This window comes from Hipposideros armiger, unplaced genomic scaffold, assembly GCF_001890085.2.
Source record: "Hipposideros armiger isolate ML-2016 unplaced genomic scaffold, ASM189008v1 scaffold_266, whole genome shotgun sequence".
Classification (NCBI taxonomy): Eukaryota; Metazoa; Chordata; class Mammalia; order Chiroptera; family Hipposideridae; genus Hipposideros; species Hipposideros armiger.
In genome coordinates this window covers 1,559,993-1,581,735 of record NW_017731616.1, presented here as the reverse complement: position 1 = coordinate 1,581,735, position 21,743 = coordinate 1,559,993, and the positions used below count along the sequence as shown (strand labels likewise).

At 38.3% G+C, this 21,743-nt stretch overlaps 1 protein-coding gene across 2 annotated transcripts in view; it reads left to right on the top strand.

The window, feature by feature from the left end:
• The window catches only part of METTL8 (methyltransferase 8, tRNA N3-cytidine), a 108,388-nt gene that overhangs the window by 22,831 nt on the left and 63,814 nt on the right, over positions 1 to 21,743 (top strand). For both annotated transcript variants that reach the window (XM_019656809.1, XM_019656811.1), the window contains exons 2-3: positions 12,885 to 12,943; positions 16,337 to 16,491. In XM_019656809.1, coding sequence (XP_019512354.1) covers positions 16,349 to 16,491 — 143 coding nt within the window. In that variant the 5' untranslated portion in view covers positions 12,885 to 12,943; positions 16,337 to 16,348. The remainder of the gene's footprint in view (positions 1 to 12,884; positions 12,944 to 16,336; positions 16,492 to 21,743) is intronic.

Here is a 21,743-nt window from a genome sequence, read left to right as displayed (position 1 = left end):
AAATTATTTTCTAAGCATTCCTTATATTGTAGTATTTTGCAGGTATCTCCATCAGTGTCTTTTATAGCATATCTTCCCATACATTTTTATAGCATTGGTATCAAGTTCAAAAAAGTCTTTTCTACCCCACTTTTTGATAAGTATTCACCTCTGTTTTTTCTAGGCCTGTTAAGTATTTTTTATATTAAAAAGTTTAATTCATCTGAAATTTATTTTGGTATTAGATATAGAGTAGGGAGATAACTGTATTTTTTCCAAGTAGGTAGTTCATTTTCTTAATACAGTTCTTCGAATAGGCCAACCTTAACCCACTGATTTGAAATACTAGCTTTATTACGAATTCCATTTGTAATACTTTCTGGACTTTCTCTTCTCTCCCACTGCTTTGACTGTATATCCTGGCACTATAGACATGGCCACAATATACTTGGTTTTTAGTATGTGGTGATGTCGGGAAGGGCGAGCACCCCCCACCACCACCACCCCACCCCTACCTCCAACTCTATCCCACCACAACCAACATCACTCATTTTCCCTCCAGTATTTTTCTGGCGCTTCCTGCAGGATTATTCTTCCAGATGAACTTTTAAATTATTTGTTCAAGTTCCCCAAAACATTTTTTGAGTTTTGATTGGAACTACTTTAATTTTATAGAGGATTTTGGCAAGAATTTACATTTTTACAATATTGAATCTTGAACTCTAGAAACCCATGTACTGTCTTCCTGTTTTTAAAATTGTCTTCCATGCCCCTCTGTAGAGTTGTTAGCTTTCTTCATATCAGTCCTATACATTTCTGGCTAGTTTATTCCTAGACATTTTATATTATTTTTTGTTGCAATCATAAGAGGGAGGGATCTTTTCCCCTGTATGTTTTCTATTTTTGTTATCAATACTTAAAAAAGAAAAAAAAACTTAAAAAAAATCTAGCTCACATTTCCAGATAGTTTTGGCTTCTTAAAAAAGAATAAGCACAAAGGATACTATCATTTGTGGTAGTACAGTGTGTACTGTGCGAACTTGATTTATGACTGTTTAAGAAAACAGAACACACCAGACACTGGTCCTCAATGAATATGATTCTTCCAAGCTGGTTATACATTTATGGCAACAAGAACAACATACTCTAAAGACAACGAAGGGTATACAGTATTTCCCCATGTAGAAGACGCACCCTTTTTTGAAAAATTCGGGGTCTAAAAACTGGGTGCATCTTATACAGTGGTTGTAGGTTTTTTTGCTTGAATTTCACGCTGAGGACGAGGGAATATATGAAGACAGTGATTCGTCATCAGACACAGATGAGGACAAGCTAATGGTTGGGAGTTTTGACAGTGATGAGGAGTTGTATGAATTTTATGATGAATAAAACTTGAGTTCAATAACTTTATGTAATACATTTTTTTGCAAATTTTGGGCCCCAAAATTAAGGTGCATCTTCTACATGGGAGCATCTTCTACATGGGGAAATACGGTATATCTTAAAGAGTCTGCCACCACCGAGACTATGAAAAAGAATCAATAAGCTTGCTATGAGGACATTATCTGAAAATGGAATTTCAAAGCTATTTTACTATTATTAGAGTAAATAGTAATCTTTTAAGGTTACGTACTTATTTAAAAGGACGACACTTATTTTGATGTACAGGTCTAGTTTTTAGTTAAACAACATTACTTTATAGACACACCGTATGTTATCAGGTGACAAAGAGATGGCTGACAGGTATTACGGTTTTGTTTTGTTTTTGTTTTTGGTGTTACTTTAAAAGAAGCATCATTTAATCGGATTGTTTTTGGGTTAAATAAGATGAAAGTTGCCCCAGGCAGTATGAATTGGCAGTGTTTCAGCTGTTTGAGAAAATGGAATTTGCCACATTTCTAAGACCATTTAAACAAACAAACTTCTTTTTATTCACATTATATATTTCAAAAATGTGTGGACTAGCCTGGTCTCTTAATCACCATTTAAAACGTTTCTATAAAAATGTGATTCTGAGCTTGTTACTGTGCAAAAGGACAGGCTGCTTGCCCCACGAAAGCCAAAACTTGAGAGGTGAGAGTGTTGGAAAGAAAAGTAGGTTTTATTCCAAAATGCCAGCATTAAGGGAAGACAGTGGACTCCCTGTCACAAAGACTGCCTTACTCTCTCAATATTTCCAAGAGGTTTTATAGACATGCAAGGAGGGGCAAAACAAAGGAAGGAGAAGTTGGCCAGGCAACATCAGGAAAAGGCTGTTCCTAGAGTTTATTTATTCTACCCCAGGGTCAGGAGTGAACCCCATACAGATGCAAAAAACCCTCCCAAGTTACCTGGCCAGATGTGCACACTGGTCCAAAGTAAACAGAACCATTGGAACTGGTATGCATAGTAAATGCACTGTAAACAGACAGAATCATCAAGGTTTGGGGTGGGTGGGTGTGGAAAGTGGGAAGCAAAGAAAGGAAAAAGAAAACTTTCAAAAAGTCCCAAGCCAAACCACTGTCAAATCGAATTACATCAGAGGTACAAATTTCAAAAATAGAAGATATAGGGTCACTGTTACAAGCTCTTACAACTGACTTACAAATGGTCTTAGAAATAAGACCTTATATAGACTGAAGTTTACTAAGGCTTCTCTACAGGATGTCGTCCTTCGAGCTTAAGAATATAATTAATGCTCTCAATTATTCTTAAGCAGCTTGCTGTTGCATAATTATTCATGGGCTTTTTAAGAAAACAATGTTAATGTAAGAAATGTCCAAACCTGTAAGGAATTTTTATAAGTTTATTTGAACCAAAACACAATAATTGCCAGAAAACAATATCTAAAATTCTTTTGAGATGAACAGTTTTGCAGTTTCTTTTAAGCATTTGAAAATAAGAAGGGAATGTACAGAAGATTACATGAAGGTGGGGAAAAAGCAAGATGGGGATTGGATTACAGGATAGTTAAGATTATGTGCTCTCTGATGGTACATTTACAAAATGGAGTATTACTCAGCTATAAAGAAGAAGGAAATCGTTCCATTTGCAAGGATATGGATGGACCTAGAGAACATTATGCTAAGTGAAATAAGTCAGTCAGAGAAAGACAAATACCATATGATCTCACTTAAATGTGGAATCTAAAGAACTGAATAAATGAGAAAAGTAAACAGAAATAGTCTCAGAGAGACAGAGGAAAAACTGAGGGTTGTTGGGAGGGGGTGGGGATGAAGGAGAAAGGGAAGGGACAAGACAATACAAATTGGTAACTACACTATGGCCTCAGGGATAGAAAAGACAGTCTGGGGAATATAATCAATAATGTTGTAAATATTTTTTAGGGGGCCAGATGGCCTCATGTCTTGTTAGGGAGACCACTTCATGGACAGTGTAGAGGCCTGACCACCGCACTATATTTCTGAAGCTGATGTTGAATAATATTGTATATCAACTATAATTATATATATATATATACACATAGTCATGGGACATGGAGTATAGTGTGGGAATGGAGTCAATGGAATTGTAATAGGTAAGTATGATATGGGGGGGAGGGCAGTAGATGGGGAAGGGGGTTGTTACTTTGTGAGGGGTGAAAAGGATAACAATTGCATTGTTCTGTGCACCTAAAACTAATAATAAAAAAGAAAAGAAGATAACACTAACAGAAACCAAAAAAAAAAGATTATGTGCTCTCTGGAGGGTGGTTATGCCTCCAAGGGGTACTACTTCTGGCATTTAAAGGTGTATTAACCTAGATGCATAAGAACAAAAGACAGGCTGGCTTAAAACCTTTCACTAAAGAAGCTATATGCCTGGGGTGTGACTACCCACCATGACCTGCCCAGTTGGGGATTTATGATCAGATCACCCTGTGAGATGACTTTCCATAGAACCCCTTTTTCATCCACATTAAATTTAATGGTTTTTAAGTCTACGTAATTTCTCAGAATAAGGTTTATTATGTGTTGGGTAAAGAATGCTTGTATTCTTATTTTTTTGGATGAGGAGTCAGGCTTCAGGTCAGACTCCTATACGTGATATTTCAGGCCTGACCATAGGCAATTACAAGACTTGTCCTGGAAAGCCTGTGGGGAGAAGCTACTGTTCCCCACACCAGAACTGGTTCAGCCAGTTCATTGCAGTTTTCTGGAGGGATTGCAGTCAAAGCTCCCCTGGGCAGCCATCTGCTTATGTATACCTACATTCTGATACAGTTAATTTGTATATCCAGACCCACAAAATGGTTGTTGCCCCAGTGGCTCAGACCAGCCTGCACTTTCCGGAAATACCTGTCAAGGAAACCTGACATACAGCAATCACAATCCTCCAGCCCAGCATTAGCCCGCTTACCTTACCCTAGTAAATAGAACCTGCTGGCCTTATGAGGAAATCCCCGCCCTCCTAGCCAATCATGACTTGGTTTCTCGTTGCCTCTTCTAAGGCTCTATAAAACTTGTGCGCTTGCCCCAAATCCTGCGAGAAGAGTGCTCCACTGTTACTGAGGCACTGTATTCTCCTGTGGACGAAAAAAGGGGTTCTATGGAAAAGATCTTCATAGGGTGATCTGGTCATAAATTCCTAACTAGTAAGGTCATGGGTACTCATGCCCCAAACCTGTAATTTCTTTAGTGAAAAGTTTTCAGCTAAACGTGTCCGTTGTTCTTGTGCATCAAGAAGAGCCAGGCTAATGATAACAGTAATATCAACTACAGTTTACTAAGCACTTACCATGCACCCAGCACTATGCTACATAGATCACCTCCTGTAACCTTACGTATTTTGAAATAATCTTATTAGTCACGTTTTATTAAGGAAATTGAGATTAACAAAGTTAAGCATCATGCCAGAGGTTATGTGGTAGCAAGTGGCAGAGCCTGGATTCAACTTAGTCCAAATCCTTCACCTCTTCACCTGAAATTGCTTTCCATGGAGATTTGAGGTGATTCTGCCCTGCTTGGGGTATTTCTGCTATTAAGGAAAAATTAGATGTTCTGGGACAGAATCTTCTAATACTGTGTTTCTCAATGTTAAAAAACTTGTAAACCTCCATTTAAAGAAAAAAATTCTCAGACCCCTGGGTTGACTTAAAATATTTTTAGTATATTGTTATGTAAGTCCAGGTATAAAATCCTTGTGTATAGGGCTCTTATTCAACTATAAAATCAAAGTAAGTAGAGAGATACAACCACAAAGCCAATAAAATTCAGATTAACAGCATTAGAATGTGACTGCTGATGTTTTACCAAAATTAAATTGCTGCACTCATTATAAACAAGGTATTGACCACCCCCACACAGGTTCTTTTGACTTCCGCCCATTTGTACTGTGTTGTGTGCTATGTGTCTTCTCAGTTCCCTCACCATTTTTCTCCGTGCAAAATATTGCATACTCGTCTGCAGCGTGCTGGATACTCAGATGCATCATTTCCACATTATATCTGCTGCTTGTTTCAACACGATCATAAATGCAGACACCGGCACTGAAACCAAGTAGCAGTTTACATTTGCTCCTATTGATTTTTTTAGATTATTATCGTAATAAAAACACAATTTAAAAATTTGTCGTGGGACCTTAGTTTGGCAAACCCTGTTTTAATAAATATGTCCAGTGAGAGATTGTTCCTGAAGAACAAGGGTTGGAGAGCTATTATAATGATCTTCAGATTAAAATGAGGTGGAGTATGAGAGTCCATATTTTAGTCTCTGTCCATTCTAAAATGTTTCTCTTTCATAGGTGTTTATGGCCTTGTGGTTCTAACCTCACTGGAAGAGCCTCTCGTTCAGAGCAGGATTGCCTTCTCATTGTCACAGTGTTACCCTTTTGGTTACTAGGTGACATGGGTTAATCAGAAGGCCTAATTTCTAACCAGGACCTGCTATCTGTCTTCCCTTCTCTTGTTTTTATTAAACCCAGACTTCAGCCACGTCAAGTTCATCAGCTCCTATCCTCTTTATCCTTCTCTTCCCTCCTCTTTATTTTTTATTTCTGGTCATTTTGGGTTTATTTCATGATCATCAATTATTGGGTTGTCGGAAAAGTCATGACGCATTTTTGCAACGAAAAACATAGAATAAATACGTCATGAACTTTTTCGACAACTCAATATGTTCTCCCTCAAATCCATCATCCTCTATCAACACTTTCTGAACTACCAGCCTGGACAGGCCTAATCTAGATAAAACCAAATACTTCGCCCCCAGACTGCCAGGTGGTAGAAGAAATCACATAATTTCTTTATTGGGTTACTTAAGGTTGCAGGGAACAGAAAACCGAGACAGGCTTAAACAACTGAGGGAATGTATTGGCTCAATAACTGAAAAAGCCAGAGGTGGAACTTGCTTAAAATGAAACTTAATCCAACTACTTAACAGTGGCACCTACTTTCTATCTTCCTAATTTTCCTGCCTCAGAGTTGGTTTCATCCTGACGTTGTATGTGCCATTCCTAAGGCCAGGCCCCTCACCACTCCAAGATAGGTTTTGTTAAGGACTGAATTATGTGTCCCCGCTCCCCAAATTGTGTTCCTCAGTTGGGGTTTGTTTGGTGTTTTTCTCATGATGAGACTGGGGTGTGGGTTTCGGGGAGGAAGAAGAACACAGAGGTAAAGTGACATTCTCATCCCACCACATCATGAGTTCATACAATCAACATGCCTTATCGCTGTTGATGTTAACCTTGATCACCTACCTGACTGAGGTAGTGTTTGTAGGGTTTCTCCACTGCAGAGTTACTTTTTCCTCCTTCTATACTCTTTAGAAGGAAGTCACTACGCACAGCCCATACTTAAGGAATGAAGAGTCATGCTCTACCTCCTTGGGCAGAGTGTCTACAGAAAGTATTGGGAGTTCTTTTGCATGGGAGATTTATCTTTTCAATCCTATTTATTTATTTATTTATTTATTTATTCAATTAATCATTTATATAAGTATGAACATATGGATATGTATTTTATACTTTGGGTTATAATCCAGAACTACTTTGTTTATTTTGTTGCCCTAAGTGTTTCAGCTTTGGCCATTGGGAGCTCTTTCATTTGGCTCATGTGTACCATTGACATACCCCTTTCGTTGTGGGGTTTTGAGTTGTTTGTTGTTGTTTGAGCACTTTTCTGGCACTACAAAATTCTATAGGCTTATCTTATATGTTCTCTGCCACAGTCCTATAATCAGCCATTTCTCCAGGGTTCTCTGGTTCCTTTTAATAGAGAATGGTATTAGAAACCAAGATCTGGGTGCTTGGTATGTTTGTTCCTATGGGTGTGGTTGCTTCTAAGCCCTCTCAGATAGCAGAGTAAGGAAAATGTGTGTGTGTGTGTGTGTGTGTGTGTGTGTATAAAGCCATATTATAAATATATATATATATATATACCGTATTTGCCGGCGTATAAGACGACTGGGCGTATAAGACGACCCCCTAACATTTCCACTCAAAATACAGAGTTTGTTATATACTCGCCGTATAAGACTACCCCCTCTTCCGCACACCTTCCACACACCAAATAAAAGGTAAAACAATATCAGATTTGATTTGGCCCACTGAAGTGCAAACAAGCGTATTGTATTTCGTGTCACCACATAACCGTTTTGGCGATGTTGAGCCACCATGTCTGCTACATGTTTTTTGAGTTCTGGCCAATGTGGGGTGCCTCTTCTTAATGCACACTTACCCCTTGGCATACTCTTTAATGCTTTCTCATTTGATTTCCAGCCCCGAACCATCTTTTCTGTTACTCCATATTGTCTTGCAGCAGCACAATTATTATTTTCCTTAGCAAAGTTTATAACTTTCAGTTTAAAATTTGCATCATACTTCTTTCTTTTGGCTGGTGCCATGATAGGGATGATCGGGATTTGACTGGTCGACATTTTCTATGCTGTACTGTACAATGGTGCAGTATTGTGGTTGTCTGTTGGCTGTATACAAAGCCTGATTTGATTGGTCCCTGCTCCCTGTTTGCCTGCCCTGTCACTATAGCAGTCTGGTCCACCCTTGCATCAGCATCTCCCTGGGACCTCACTAGTGCGCAAGTGCGAGCTCTTCAACATTCTAACAGGCACCATGATAGCGCAAAATCGCGAATCTTCAATGCATATGTAAAGAAATATACGGTAACCCGAATTTACCACACTCGCAAAATCGCACACAGCCGACCATACACCCAGTATGGTATCACGATTCGCGATTTTGCGCTATCATACTGGGTGTATGGTCGGCTGTGTGCGATTTTGTGAGTGTGGTAAAATCGCATAACAGCAAAATCGCATAACAGCCGAGCATACACCCAGCAGCGCTGCTGATGCCTGAACGGTATGTGGAATGAAGTGGGCGGGCATCGGGAGGCCACTATGGCACGGGGCAAGCACTATGGGCAGTGTATCTGAAGTGTACCTGGCGTATAAGACGACCCCCCACTTGGAGGCATATTTTTCAGGGCCAAAAAATCGTCTTATACGCCGGCAAATACGGTATATGGTTTTATTTACATATATGTATATATGTGTGTGTGTATATATATATATATAGTGTATATATTTACACTAACCTGTGTATATATATATATCTACAAATATTTCTATACATAATATATGTATTTATATTCAACTAAACATAAGTTCATACTGATGACTCCAGTTCTAATCCATTACCATATGGATGGTTCTAGCCTTCTCCCTTTGCTTGTATGTGACTTCCTACTATCAGTGAGAAACCTGGATCCCACCATCTACTATCTACGTCTGAATTATTCAATTCCAATATATTTTTATAGCGGATTTAGAATCATTAACCCTTTATCAACGGGAGTACTGTGCTAATTACAGTTCCTGTTGCTGTTCCTTACAGACTCTACTTATTTTCAAAGTTACTTAGCATATTTTTCCAAATTATTTTTTATTCTCTGTGTATACCATGCACTTTCACACTTCTTCATCTTTATTTATCCCTCTGCCTGAGATGCCCTGACTTTCACCCTTATCTTCTTGAAATATCCCCACTCATTCTTCTAGCCCCAGCACAAATGTTGCCCCCACTGGGAAGCTCTTCCTAGCTACTATCAATAGACTAGTTCATTCCTCTGTGCTCTAATGCCACCTTATACCTACCTCTAATATACATGTATAGGACTCTGTTTGCGTCTCATTCCTATTCACTGGTAAGGTTCTTGAGGGCAGGAGCCAAATGGATTTGTCCTTGGATTCCCAGGACTTAACAATAATGGATATTGTATGTTAGCATCCTCTTGGATGAAAATAACAGAAAACCTAATAGTGGCTGAAATATATAAGGATTTATTTTTCTCACCTAGCAAGAATTCCAGAGGAAGGTGGTAACTGTCAGTGGGTTTGCCTGTTCAGGGATGCCATCAACAACCAGGCCCTTTTCCTCCTTTGTAGTACACAGCATCACATCTAAGTTCAGGAAAGAGGCAGGGTGAGTTGGTACCAGCAAGTTGGTACTATCCTCCTGCTCCTTTCCCTTTAAGCAAAGACTTGAGCCATTAGCAGACTTCTATCAACCAGAACATGGTCACACATCTTCTCCAGCTGCAAGAGTATCTGGGAGGTAAATTTTTAGGAAGACTAACCCTTTGAATAAGAACAAGATGTTGCAGTTAAGCTCCCAGTAATCACAAGGCCACAAAGAAATCAGGGATTTGTTTCCTATTGGATAAATGGCCTGAGGACAGATGGAAGGCCAGGCCAAGAAGACTCTTCAAGACAAGAGGAGAAAAGGAGTGACCCCAATGGGAGCAGCATCTGACTGTTTTAAGTAGAAAGCACAGGTGCATCTAAGGAGGAATCTAACATACTCTGGCCCCCACTTTATAATCCTATGGAATTCTAAATGCTCTCTGGAAACGTGCAACTTGTGTATTCTCATGTAGAAATTATACCATTCCCATGCATTTTACTTTTCATTCTCTGGCCCCATTTCTAACTGCATTGTGCCTCCTGTGGTGTGGCAGGAAACATTTTACCTGACAGTCCATGGTGCAGTTTCCCTTGCTTTTTTGCAAGTTATAACTAATTGTGGTTCTTTATAATAGAATTTACACAGTGCTATAACCTCTGCCTACCTAAATCCCACATTCTTTTAAAATATGGAAATACATTCAAATTCGGACACTTTTATTCACTAATGTTGTATTTCAGATTTTTATATCTAACATCCATTATGACTTGAATTATTTTTTTTTATAATATTTCATTTTGTGCCAGGGCAACCTTATTGATACATTAGTCCATACATGACTGTGTAAATCCTGCATTCAGGTACAAGCATCTTCTGTCATCTAGTTCTAGTGTACTTAGGGATAGAGACCTTTGCAATGACTAGGAAAGCAGAAGTCTCATTAAGGGCAGAACTCCATTAATCTCATCCATGTGAGTTTTTAAATGGAATTTGTAAGGACTGATAACGCATAGAGTATGTATATAACTCATCCTTTATCAGTCCACCAAATCTGATCAGTGTCTCCAGAAGTGACTGTAGTATACACACATGTGAAATGCCAGGTAGATGAGTTAAAATAGATTTCATTGTGGTCCAGCATGTTTTTAGAGACAACTTCCAGAGTAATAAGAATAGTATACCCTTCAGATATTTTGAATTGAGGCAGTTTTTGAGATGGGTTTACATGAACTGCCTTAAATAAATAACTTGTGAGTCCCAGCAGCCTCTCTGTGTGAGTGAGTACATGGGATGCCACCTGTAAGGGTGTCATGGAGAGCCAACACTAAGCATGAGGTTCCCATTTAGAAGCTGCAGCGTGACTGACGTCACAGGGCAATCAAAGTGCTCTGTAAATACTTACTGTAATTATTGTTGTTGTTCTGTTCTTGCTAATAACCTTACTTATACCCTGAAATTATAATCATCCAAAGAAAGATGAAAACAAGATGTATAAGTTGCCTGAGCTGTTTGCCTCACAGATGGTCACCCTCTGAGTTCACTGAAATTGCCAGGGTTAATTGAAGCTTCAGTTTTCACCTCAGTGTAGTTGATACTTAAGTGTTTCTTACCTGTTGGCGTTCGCTATCCAACATAGTACAACAATAGCACTTTAATTTGCTCTCATTAATGCTAGCCTTTCAGGTAATGTTAGTGTAACTTTATCTAGATGATGCTTATTCCTCTGAATGAAACCTTTGTACCAGTTTTGCAGCTTAGGGGAAAAAAAGCTAACAGTTACAAAGGTAAAAAACATGAACTCTCACCAGTTTAGTTAAAGGATGCTCAGAGCCCAGGAAACATCGAAAGGGAGTTAACTTTTAAATGGAGGACAGGCATTTAGTGTATAATTAACTGCCGTTTTCTTTCCCTGGGATTTCAGTGAGCTGAGACAACTGGGAATCATTCTTGGGGAGCCTTACAAATAGTTTTTTGCTCAGAGCCAGCTAAGTGCTCCAGGGATAATTGTTACGGATTCACACAGCCAGAAGTTCTATTTGCTCTAGTTCTTTGGTTCTCTGCTAGTAGTGTTAAGATATGAGAATAAAATCTTAGGATCAAGCTTTAATAACAAGGGAAGTAAGTCCTTCTTTGCCTCTACTCCTCCGCTGTGTAAAAGTAGACCAGTTAAAGAACTGAGTGTTAAATGTTACATTATTTATGCGATGCAAGAGTACTTTGCTTGTATCTTGATATTTGAGTACTAGAAAGAATAACTATGCCCTCCTAAATCTGGGGACTGGTGTCTTGCAGTGGCGTTTTTGCTACTTGATTAAGGCCCAGTAAAAGAAACAGAATTGAGAGAGATGAAGGGATAGAAGGAATTCTGAGCCTTAAATCAGTTGCAAAATAGTAACCCCAGTACAGACTGGGGAATCAGTACTCTGATCCTTCTGGCATGTGTGGTGTACAAAAGTCGAGTGTGAATGGCAAGCTCTATGTGTGTGAATAATAAAGATATTTTCTAAAAAATAGTAGAGCGTGGGCTCTCCTGTTAGACTACTTGGAGCCCCATCAGTTATTGGTTGGGTGACCTTAAGCATGTTACTTTATCACATAGGGGTTTTTCCTCTGTATTACAGGAATAAAAATAGTACCCTTTGATAAGGAAATAGAAGTTAAATAAGATAATACATGTAAGTGCTTAGAACAAGGCCTTACACTTGGTAAACACTTAACTTTTCAAAAAAAAATTGGATTTACATGAAAATTAAATTGGGATTGGTACGTTACTTCCTGGAAGGTTTTCTTCAATTTGCAAAATATAATATGGAGTATTTTCTTTAACTAAAATCATCCTTTTTATTTAAAAAGTACTGAGAACTGTTACCCTACAAAAATAAAATTTGCAATTATTTAAGCAATACTTTCATGTTTGTAATATGAAATACCCTTGTAAATACATTTTACCTATTCTGGTAGAATATGTTATAGCTTGTTGATGTAGTAAGGCAGATATGTGAATCATGGTGAAAAGGGCTCCATTTTAGTAGAAGGAAAGCATCTAGCCCAAATTTGGAGATCGGGCAGGGATCTCTTCTCCACAAGTCGTCCTATACTAAGGCCTGTTCTTTTGCTACAGCACAAGGTGGTGCTAGTGGTGGGTCCAGAAAACTGCCAAGTATTAAAGCCATCTTCTCCTTAGCATGTCATACTTTATGCAGAACTCAAGTCATTTTATACATGTTGTTTTCCTTGCAGTCTCAAATAGGCAAACACTTACCTACACCCAGAGCTGGCAGGAAGTGTATCAGTGCTTTATGGCATACCTCTGTATACTTGATAGCATAAATGCTATTTATAATGAAATTTTAGCATTCAGACACTTAAATGAGCTTCAGTTCTTTTCTGGATCTGTTCCTTAGTGATTGCTTGAGCCAATTGACTATTCAGGACTGAATCACGGTGTTGAGATTGTCAGAGAGCCATGGGACTAAAGTCATGCTCATTCTGTTTGACCTCGACAGGACTTGAGAGGAAGAGCCATCATAGGATGGGGAGCTGAAAGTGAAAAACTATAAGCAAAGTAAGTAAAAGAAATACCACTTTTTAAACTTTACCTTGTCTATTACTACAACTAAATGACGATTATCAGAGAAATGAAGGATAGTTATTGAGTCAATTTCATAAAAAATATTAATGCTTAATATTGTTATGGTCAGAAAGCATACATACTCTGTGTGACTTTACACTTGATCTTAGCCCAAAGGCCGAGAAGTGATTACTCTGTGTGATTTTAATACTTTGGAATTTATTGGGACTTGTTTTATAGCCTAGCATATATGGCCTATCTTGGCAAATATTCCATGTTCACTTGAAAAGAATGAATATTCTGCTATAATTAGGTATAGTGTTCTTTCTATAGGTGACATTAAGATCAAGTTCATAACATTTAAATCTTTTATAGCCTTATTGATTTTTTTGATAGTTTGTTTCTGAGTATTGTTTTATTTATTGCTGAGAGGGGGCTATTAAAATCTCCAAATATTGCTGTGAATTTGTTAATTTCTTCTTTTTAAAAAGTTCTTTCCATTTTTGCTTCAGGTATTTTAAAGCTCTGTTATTAGATACATGCACATTTAGGATTGTTATGTGTTGATGAATTGGCTCGTCATTATTAGATGTCTCATTTTATCTCTGTAATACCCTTTTTTAAAAAATCTACTTTGTCTATTAATATAGCCCTACCAGTTTTTTTATGCAGTGTTTGTGTGGTATCTCTTTTTAAATTTTTAATCTATTTGTGTCTTTGTATTTAAAGTGACTTTCTTATAGATAGTGTATGGTTGGGTTTTGCTTTTTCATGCAAATTGATAATCTGTGCCTTTTAATTGGAGCCATTTATTGAATGTAATTATTGATATAGTTAGGTTTAAATATGCTACCTTGGTATTCGGTTTCTAATTGTCCCATCTGTTTTTATTTCCCGTTTTGCCTTTCCTGCCTTCTTTTGGGTGAATGGACTATTTTTAGCTATACCTCTTTGTGTTATTTCAAATAAAAATACTACTTATCCATACAGCTTCATTATGCAGATAACATGTTAGTTAAACTTGTATTCTAGTTAGGGTATGCCAAAAGCGAGTTAAGAGAGTGTATACAAAGAGAAAGGGACACTGGTAGCAGAAACCAACTTTCTCTGCCAGAAGTCTGTTTGGGGCTGACCCTGCCTGCCCTTTTTTTCCCATCACCAAATGGACATGACCTAGTAAACATTAAACTAGCAGGATAGTCGTAACATGAAGCACATATGTGTTAATCACTGTAGTCAGTATAACTGGACAGCTGCCTACATACTGTCACAGTCTCCTGTCACCTCCTTCTTCCAACTAAGGATCTTAGGAGCCATCCTGGAAAATAAAAAGTAACTTCCTCCCAATTAAACTTATGTCAGACAAGTATCATTTTTGTGGAATCAGTCAAGCAATTCACGAGCATCTTGGTGCTACCTTTAGAAGCTAGCAAAAGTTGGGAAGGAATTTATGTAATTTTTTAATGTATTTATATTATGTTATATAAATTTGTGTATTTATATAATAGAAAAGATTAAGAACTATGCAAGTCTGTGTGTGACTTACAGATAATAAATAAGTGAAGTAGATAAAGATGCTTGTGTGGTTAATTAGAAAAACAGCTGCCTGAGCAGGACAAATTGCCACATGTTTAGGCCCCGGCCACACTACACTTCTGTGCAGGCTAGCAGCCTACAAGGCACATGCTTCTCTGCCATTTTTCTGAATTGCCTAATATCCTATCTGGTTATGATTTTTGTCTCCAGCTGTCTCTAGAGGTCCTTGGTCATTTATAGTGAGAGAAACTCATGTATTTTTTTTCTCTCTTCCTCTTCTACATAAAGATAGTTATAGGTAAGTATCACATGATTATTTGAAGGACTGAAATTTCATTCTGATTTGGCTTTCCTGAGTGGAATACGTTTACATCATTTCACACTTTTGAGCATGAATTGCCTGTCTTTCTAGGTGTAATCAGTTTCTACTTTTCAGCATACAGAAGATTTTATGAGTAGTATTCAGTGCAGGAAGAGAGCTCTAAAAATAATTGTGCAGGTAGGGTTTTGTTAGTCTTACCTGGCACACTGGCAGGAGGAAAGAACAAAGGCACATCAGAGCAGAGGTAGTGGTAGGCGGAGCGTTTAATTTCATTTGCCTCCACCAAAGAGCTTGCTTGCATTTGTTTAATTAAGAAGGAAAAACAAACAAGAAACAGGAGCTCAGCACTAGCTATTGAATCTTTCATTTCTCATCACTGTTAGTCACATTTGAATAGAACCATTACAGTCTTTTTGGTGTGTCTAACTAAGCCTTTTTTTTTTTTTCAACAAGGAAAATCTTGAATTTTATGTTTAAAAGCACAATGAGATGTTTTTGACATTCTGCAGTTCATTTTGGAATTCATACTCTTAAAACCCATTGACTTTCAATAAGGTGGTAAAAGAATGCACAATACATGTCATTTTTATGCCTAATAGCGCCTCAGATAGTCTCTAATGCATGTTATGTACACACACTGTACAGCATCTGTTTCTACCTGACAGCTTACAGCATCAGGCTGAATGTTGTAATGAACAGCTGAATGGGAGTAAAATGCCGAGCAGTGGAACAGTGGATTCTTATTGGGAGAAGTAAGCTCTTTTGAGCTTCTTTTTGATACTTTTCCATAAACACTTTAAACCAATGTAGTTGCCAATACATAATTAAGATGACATACTATTTAAATGTTTCAGTTATTCTTCCAGAAATGAGGGTGGATTTAGCTAATAAACTGATGATTCTCCTCTTGAGCTAGAATTAAAGGATGTGTTATGTACAGGAAAATCTATTTTGCAAATGTATTTCTGACTATTCTTAAAAATATATGTGTACGGGACTGTTAAAGTTAAGAATTGCTGGGATTATATCTTAATACAGTATTGACTTACTTATTTGACTAGTTTTCATATTATTCTGCTCAGCCCAGGGAATGAGACTTACTAGGTTTGTTTTCTTATTCTGCCACTAGACTTGGATTTTTGGTCTTGTGGTCACAAAATATTCCCTAGAAATATGTTTGCCTAGAATTCCCAAAACAAAATAATAAAATACTCAAAGTCCAGATTCTGGGCTTACATGCTTTGTCCATGTGCTAAAAATTAAATAAGCAAATACCAAACAAAGCAAAATTGATCAAGGCTGTGACTTATAAAGAATGCCATCCAATGTCACACACTCTAAATATTCTTTTCCCTTCTCTTAGCCTGAAAATACTTCAGGAGAGAAGTCGTCATGCCCATATTTCATTTAAAAATATATAGTTTTCCTGTCCTTTCTCAGGTTGTACACTTTTTGGACCAGCTTTTGACTGTTAGATAAACTACACAGTTTAATCCATATTGACTAATGAATTGTTTGTAACTTTCCAGGCACTCATTAGGATGAATGGGATTTGGAGAAATTCTATTTCCTGTCTAAGGATAGGAAAGGTGCCACAAAGATGCCAAAGTAGTGATCCCCCAGTGGCCCCTCTGGGATCAAGGATTTTAACTGACCCAGCCAAAGTTTTTGAGCACAACATGTGGTGAGTTATCTTCTTCTTTTTTCTTTTTTTAAACAACTCTTACATCTTTTTTTTTTTTTTAATTTATTACTTTATTGGAAAACAGTGTGTTTTTCCCAGGACCCATCAGCTCCAAGTCAAGTTGCTATTCTTCAGTCTTAGTTGTGGAGGGCACAGCTCAGCTCCAAATCCAGTCGCCGCTTTCAATCTGGTTGCAGGGGGGCACAGCTCACCATCCTATCCGGGAGTCGAACCAGCAGCCTTGTTGTTAAGAGCATGCTCTCTAACCAACTGAGCCATCTGGCCGCCCACTGGCAGCTCAGCGGCAGCTCAGCTCAAGTTATTGTCTCCAATCTAGTTGCAGAGGGCACAGCTCACTGGCCCATGTGGGACTCAAACCGGCAACCCTATTGCTCAGAGCTCGTGCTCTAACCAACTGAGCTACCCAGCCGCCCCCATGAGTTAATCTTCTTAGGTCTGATATTATGTATGTATATTCAACTTCACCAGTGGTATTATGCTAATTTCATGCCAAGAAAGGATTTTTAAAGCTGATCACTTATGTTGTTGAGGACTACTGATACTAACTTAAGAGTTGCCAATTCTGAATTTCTTTGCAAATGGAATTGGAAAAGTGAAACTTGCCAAGTGCTTTCCTCAGCTTCGGGGTTCTTGCAGCCCTTCCCTGCTCCTCTGATCCTAATTTGCCAGTGCATCACTCGGGGGTCTGTTTTCCATGTAGAATCCTCCTCCTGCAGGCCCTCCCTCTTTTACAAGTACTTGTCAATCAACAAATGTGTATTTAGTACTTGCAACTAACTGAATGTTAACCAGGGACAACACATTGGTATGACCCTAGTCCATGCTTTCAGGAAACCCACCATCTATTTGGCAAGAAAGAATAAATATTTATGGGAAAATTTGATCATTAGCAATATAAGGCAGCAAAGTTTAAGGGCCCAGTGTGTTCTTATAAGGCATATAAGCTATATGCCTTGTAAGAATAACTCAGCAATGCAAAACCACTTCTGTTTTGGCATAGTCAGGTAGATTTCTTTTTTCTTTTTTAATTTCAGCTCTATTGAGGTATAATTGACGTGTAACGAAAGATTTCAAATAGATTAGGATTATTTATTCTGTCTCCAGAACCTGGTACAGTGCCTGACATAAATATCTGTGGAGTAAAGACTTGGATAGGTAAAGCTGGACTAAGGTCATTCTAGGTGGTTAGAAAGTCAGAAAATGCAGAGACGAGGAGTTGTAAGGCATATTCAGGAGACAGCTATTAGGATAGTTTGCCTAAAATAAAGTTTCTTCCAGGAGACTGGTGAACAATAAAGCTGGAATGATATAAGCCAGGTGTGTGGATAGGAGCAAGATTGCGCATGGTCCTGAATTGAAAGCTGAAGTGTAAGACATTATAGAGCCACTGAAGAGAAATGACATTATATATAGTATATTAAGTATATGTATTTGGTAACAGTGTACTGGACAGATCAGCAGATAGCACAAGAAGCAGAAAGTTCCAGTGAGAGAAAGATTTCAAAGGAAGGATAAATAGAACTTGGTGCTTTTGTAGAATAAAGAAAAAGGAAGCATTTGACTCTGAAGTTTTTATCCTAGATGACTAATAGAAATAGGAAAACCAAGCGGTAAATTCATTTTTTTATTTTGGAAGGAAGATGGTGAATTTAGTTTTAGATATTTTTAACAGGCTTTGGGAGTAGAACATTCTGGGGAAAATGTCTAGAACACAAACTCTCCTGCTGGGAAGAGAGAACAGGGCCAGGAATGAAGACGTGAAGTTGGGTATGAGGTCTGCAGACAAAACTGTTTTCTCACTACCTTGGGAGCAGGGTCTCTAGGGCTGGGGAAGTGATGCGTGGGCTTTTTATGTTTTTATTACAATAGATTATCAGTTTTTAAAGGAAATATTGTAGCTTGACCTTTTGTAAATTAGTCCTGCACTGTATACATTGTGGTAGCCACCAGCCACATGTGGTTATTGAGCACTTGATACCTAGTCTGATTGAGAAAGGCTGTAACATTCTAAAGACTTAGTTAAAAAAAAAAAAAGGTAAAATATATCATTTAATGATTTTTATATTAAATTGCGTGTTAAAATGATATTATTTGGGGTACACTGGATTAAATAAAATATACTATTGATGTTAATTTCACTATTTTTTTACCTTTTTTAACGTGGCTACTAGAAAATTTTAAACGATACCTTGTGGCTCACATTATACTTTTTTGGACAGTTGCTGAATTAAGCCATTTTTACTACCAGCACCAGTATGGACAGTTACAGTAGGCTGTGAGATCATTGCTAGGCAATTAAACCTCTAGAGGAACTTCTGGTCCTAGGCAAGCTCCTCATTTACCAATTTTTTTTTTCATTAGACTCTAGTGATTTAGCTGTCTGTGTTCTTTTTTTCCATCTGCTACCAGCAGCTCTTTTGCCCAAGTTTTCTGCCTACCCACTTAAGTTCTCTTTCGTCATAGGCTCTCCAGGAAGCAAGGCATCTCGTTCAGTGCTTCCCAAACACTGTGGATTTGCTTTGGGCTGCTGCACAAGAATCCCTTGGGGAGTTATTATTTCTCTAGGTCTAGAGGTATGGCCCAAGAATTTGTAATTTGAAAAAGCTCTTTTTCTGTTGAGCAGCCAGGTTTAGGAATCTTCGATCCAGGCTAATGGTTTTCAAACTTTTCTTTAGCAGCAGAATTTTATTTTTCCAGGTGAAGCCTTAGCATAGAATCCCAATATTTAAAAGGTAAAAAAAAACCTGCTCTGAAGAAAGCCGGCATAGCAGCCTAGGGCATCAGCAACTCCACCTCCCTTCTCCTCTCCCATTCCCCATCCCTCACTCTACCCACCTTAATGACCTTTAGGGCTCTGTTGATCCAAGTTTGAAAAACCTTGATTTAGTCTCCACAGCCATCCTCCTTCATAGCATACTCCCCAGATGCCAGGGTACCTCTAGTGAACTCTCTCCAGAGGCAGATACGCATTGTAACAACAATGAAAGTAATTTCCTCCAAGGGAAGAGGAGAGTAGTTGCTTCGCGTCAACTGGAAACCAGAGGATTGGCTTACTGGTTTACATTCCCCTTCCTTGAAATCCGAAGTTTTGCCCAGATGTTCTCACTTCCTTCCTTATTTTCTCCTTTATATTTAAGATTAGTAGTGGTTCCTCTCTTGCTGAATTTTGATGTTTAAAAGATGTTTCCAGAAAAGTACTTGTATAGGTCAATTTTCTCAGAGATGTTCATCAAAATTGTCTACCGTTCATTTTTTCCTTTAGTCTTTAGTTTAGTTAGTAAGGACTATTGTATATATGACCCTCTTTTAAAAAAAAATTGAGTAAAAATAAAGGTACCCTTTTTTCTTCAGTTTCTAATATCCTGAGAAATATTTGCTCTTTAGATTCTGGATATTTGTATGCCTAGTGTTTATACCTACCTATAGGCATTTTTTAAAAATAATTTAGTGAAATAAATTTTATACAACAAAATTAATCATTTTAAAGTGAACAATTCACTGGCATTAATTACATTCACAGCTTTGTGCAACCACCACCTTTATCTAATTCCAAAACATTTCCATCATTCCAAGATACAACCCCTCCCTCATTAAGCAGTTTATCTTCGCCCTGCAGTCCTCCATCCCCTGGCAACCACCAATCTGGTTCTGTCTCTATTGATTTACCCCTTCTGGATATTTCACATAGATGGGATCATACAGTATGGGACCTTGAGTGTTTAGCTTCTTTCACTCAGCATAATGTCTTGGAGGTTCATCCACATGGTAGCATGTATCAGTATTTCGTTCCTTTTAATGAATAATGTTTCATTGTATGTATACACCACAACTGGTTTATCCATTCATCTACTAATGGACATTTGAGCTATTTCCACCTTTTGGCTCTTGTGAAGAGGGCTTTTATGAACAAGCATGAACATGTACTTGTTTGAGTTCTTGTTTTCAATTTTTTGAGGTATATACCTAGGACTGGAATTGCAGGGTCACATGGTCATTTTATCTTTAACTTTTTGAGGAACCGCCAAACTGTTTTCCACAGTGACTGAACCATTTTATATTTTGTGCATAGTCTTTTTTTTTTTTTTTAATATTTTATGGGGGAATTGGGGGAGGGGAACAGACAAACTGTTGTCCTTTTGTTCTTCAGTCTAGTTGTGGAGGATGTCACTTCACTGGCCCATGTTGGTATTATCATTGTACTCTTCTCGGGTGAGGCAGTCAGTCACCGGCCATTGGACGGCCACTCACAGCGGCTCACGGCAGCTCATGAAAGCTCACTCCCACTGCCAGCCAGCCCCACTGCAGCCTACGCCATTGCCGGCGACTCACAGCACCCAGCTGCAGGTGGAGCTGTTGTTCACCATCTTAGCTGTAGAGGGCGCAGCGCCACTGGCCCTCATATGTGGGATCCGAACTGGGGCCCTGCTGCTCAGAGCTGGCGTCCCAAGCCAACTCCTAGCCAACGTGCCACTCGGCCGGCCAGTGTATACTCTTTTAATTATACTTAGTACATTTATTAGTTTGGGGAGGCACTGACAGGAAACTGTATTCAGAATACTTTTGAGACAGAGATCTGTCTCTATGGAACACGTTACACAGTTACTTGGAAAAAATCCCTTGTCTTTCCACACTGTTCCAAGTATAAGTGTGTAGGAACTTTTCAAGGGATCCCTAAAACTTATAAGGAAGCAGTAAGTTCTTGTATTATCATATGACCAAGTCAGCTGGGCCAGTGGCTTTCAAGCTTTTGGGCATGATCCACAGTAAGAAATACAGTTTACCTCATGGACCAGTACATGTACACATAACATATGCATATATGAAACAGGACAAAAGTTTCTGTCTAGTCTTACCATGTGAGACATGCACAGTTTCCATTTATTCCATTCTACTCTGTTTCGTTCTCTTTTTAGGTGTTGGTTAGACTAACTAAATTGATTTCATGACTCACTGAAACAGTTGTGACCTTTAGTTTGAAAAATACTGAGCTAAGCCATTCTCTGTAGATTCAAGGCAGGACCTGTATGTTACAAAATGGCTTTCTATTATATAACCCATTTAAATAATAGACTGTTTCCAGACTCCCAATACAGTTCAGATATCAAGAATTCTTTCTTATTGTATACCAGAGGTGTCAAAAGGGATGCCAAAAAAAATGTATACAAGTGGACACTTTGGTCAACGTTGCTCAAGCGGTAGTTTGCCATAGTCAGAAGTGTCTGGATGCTGAT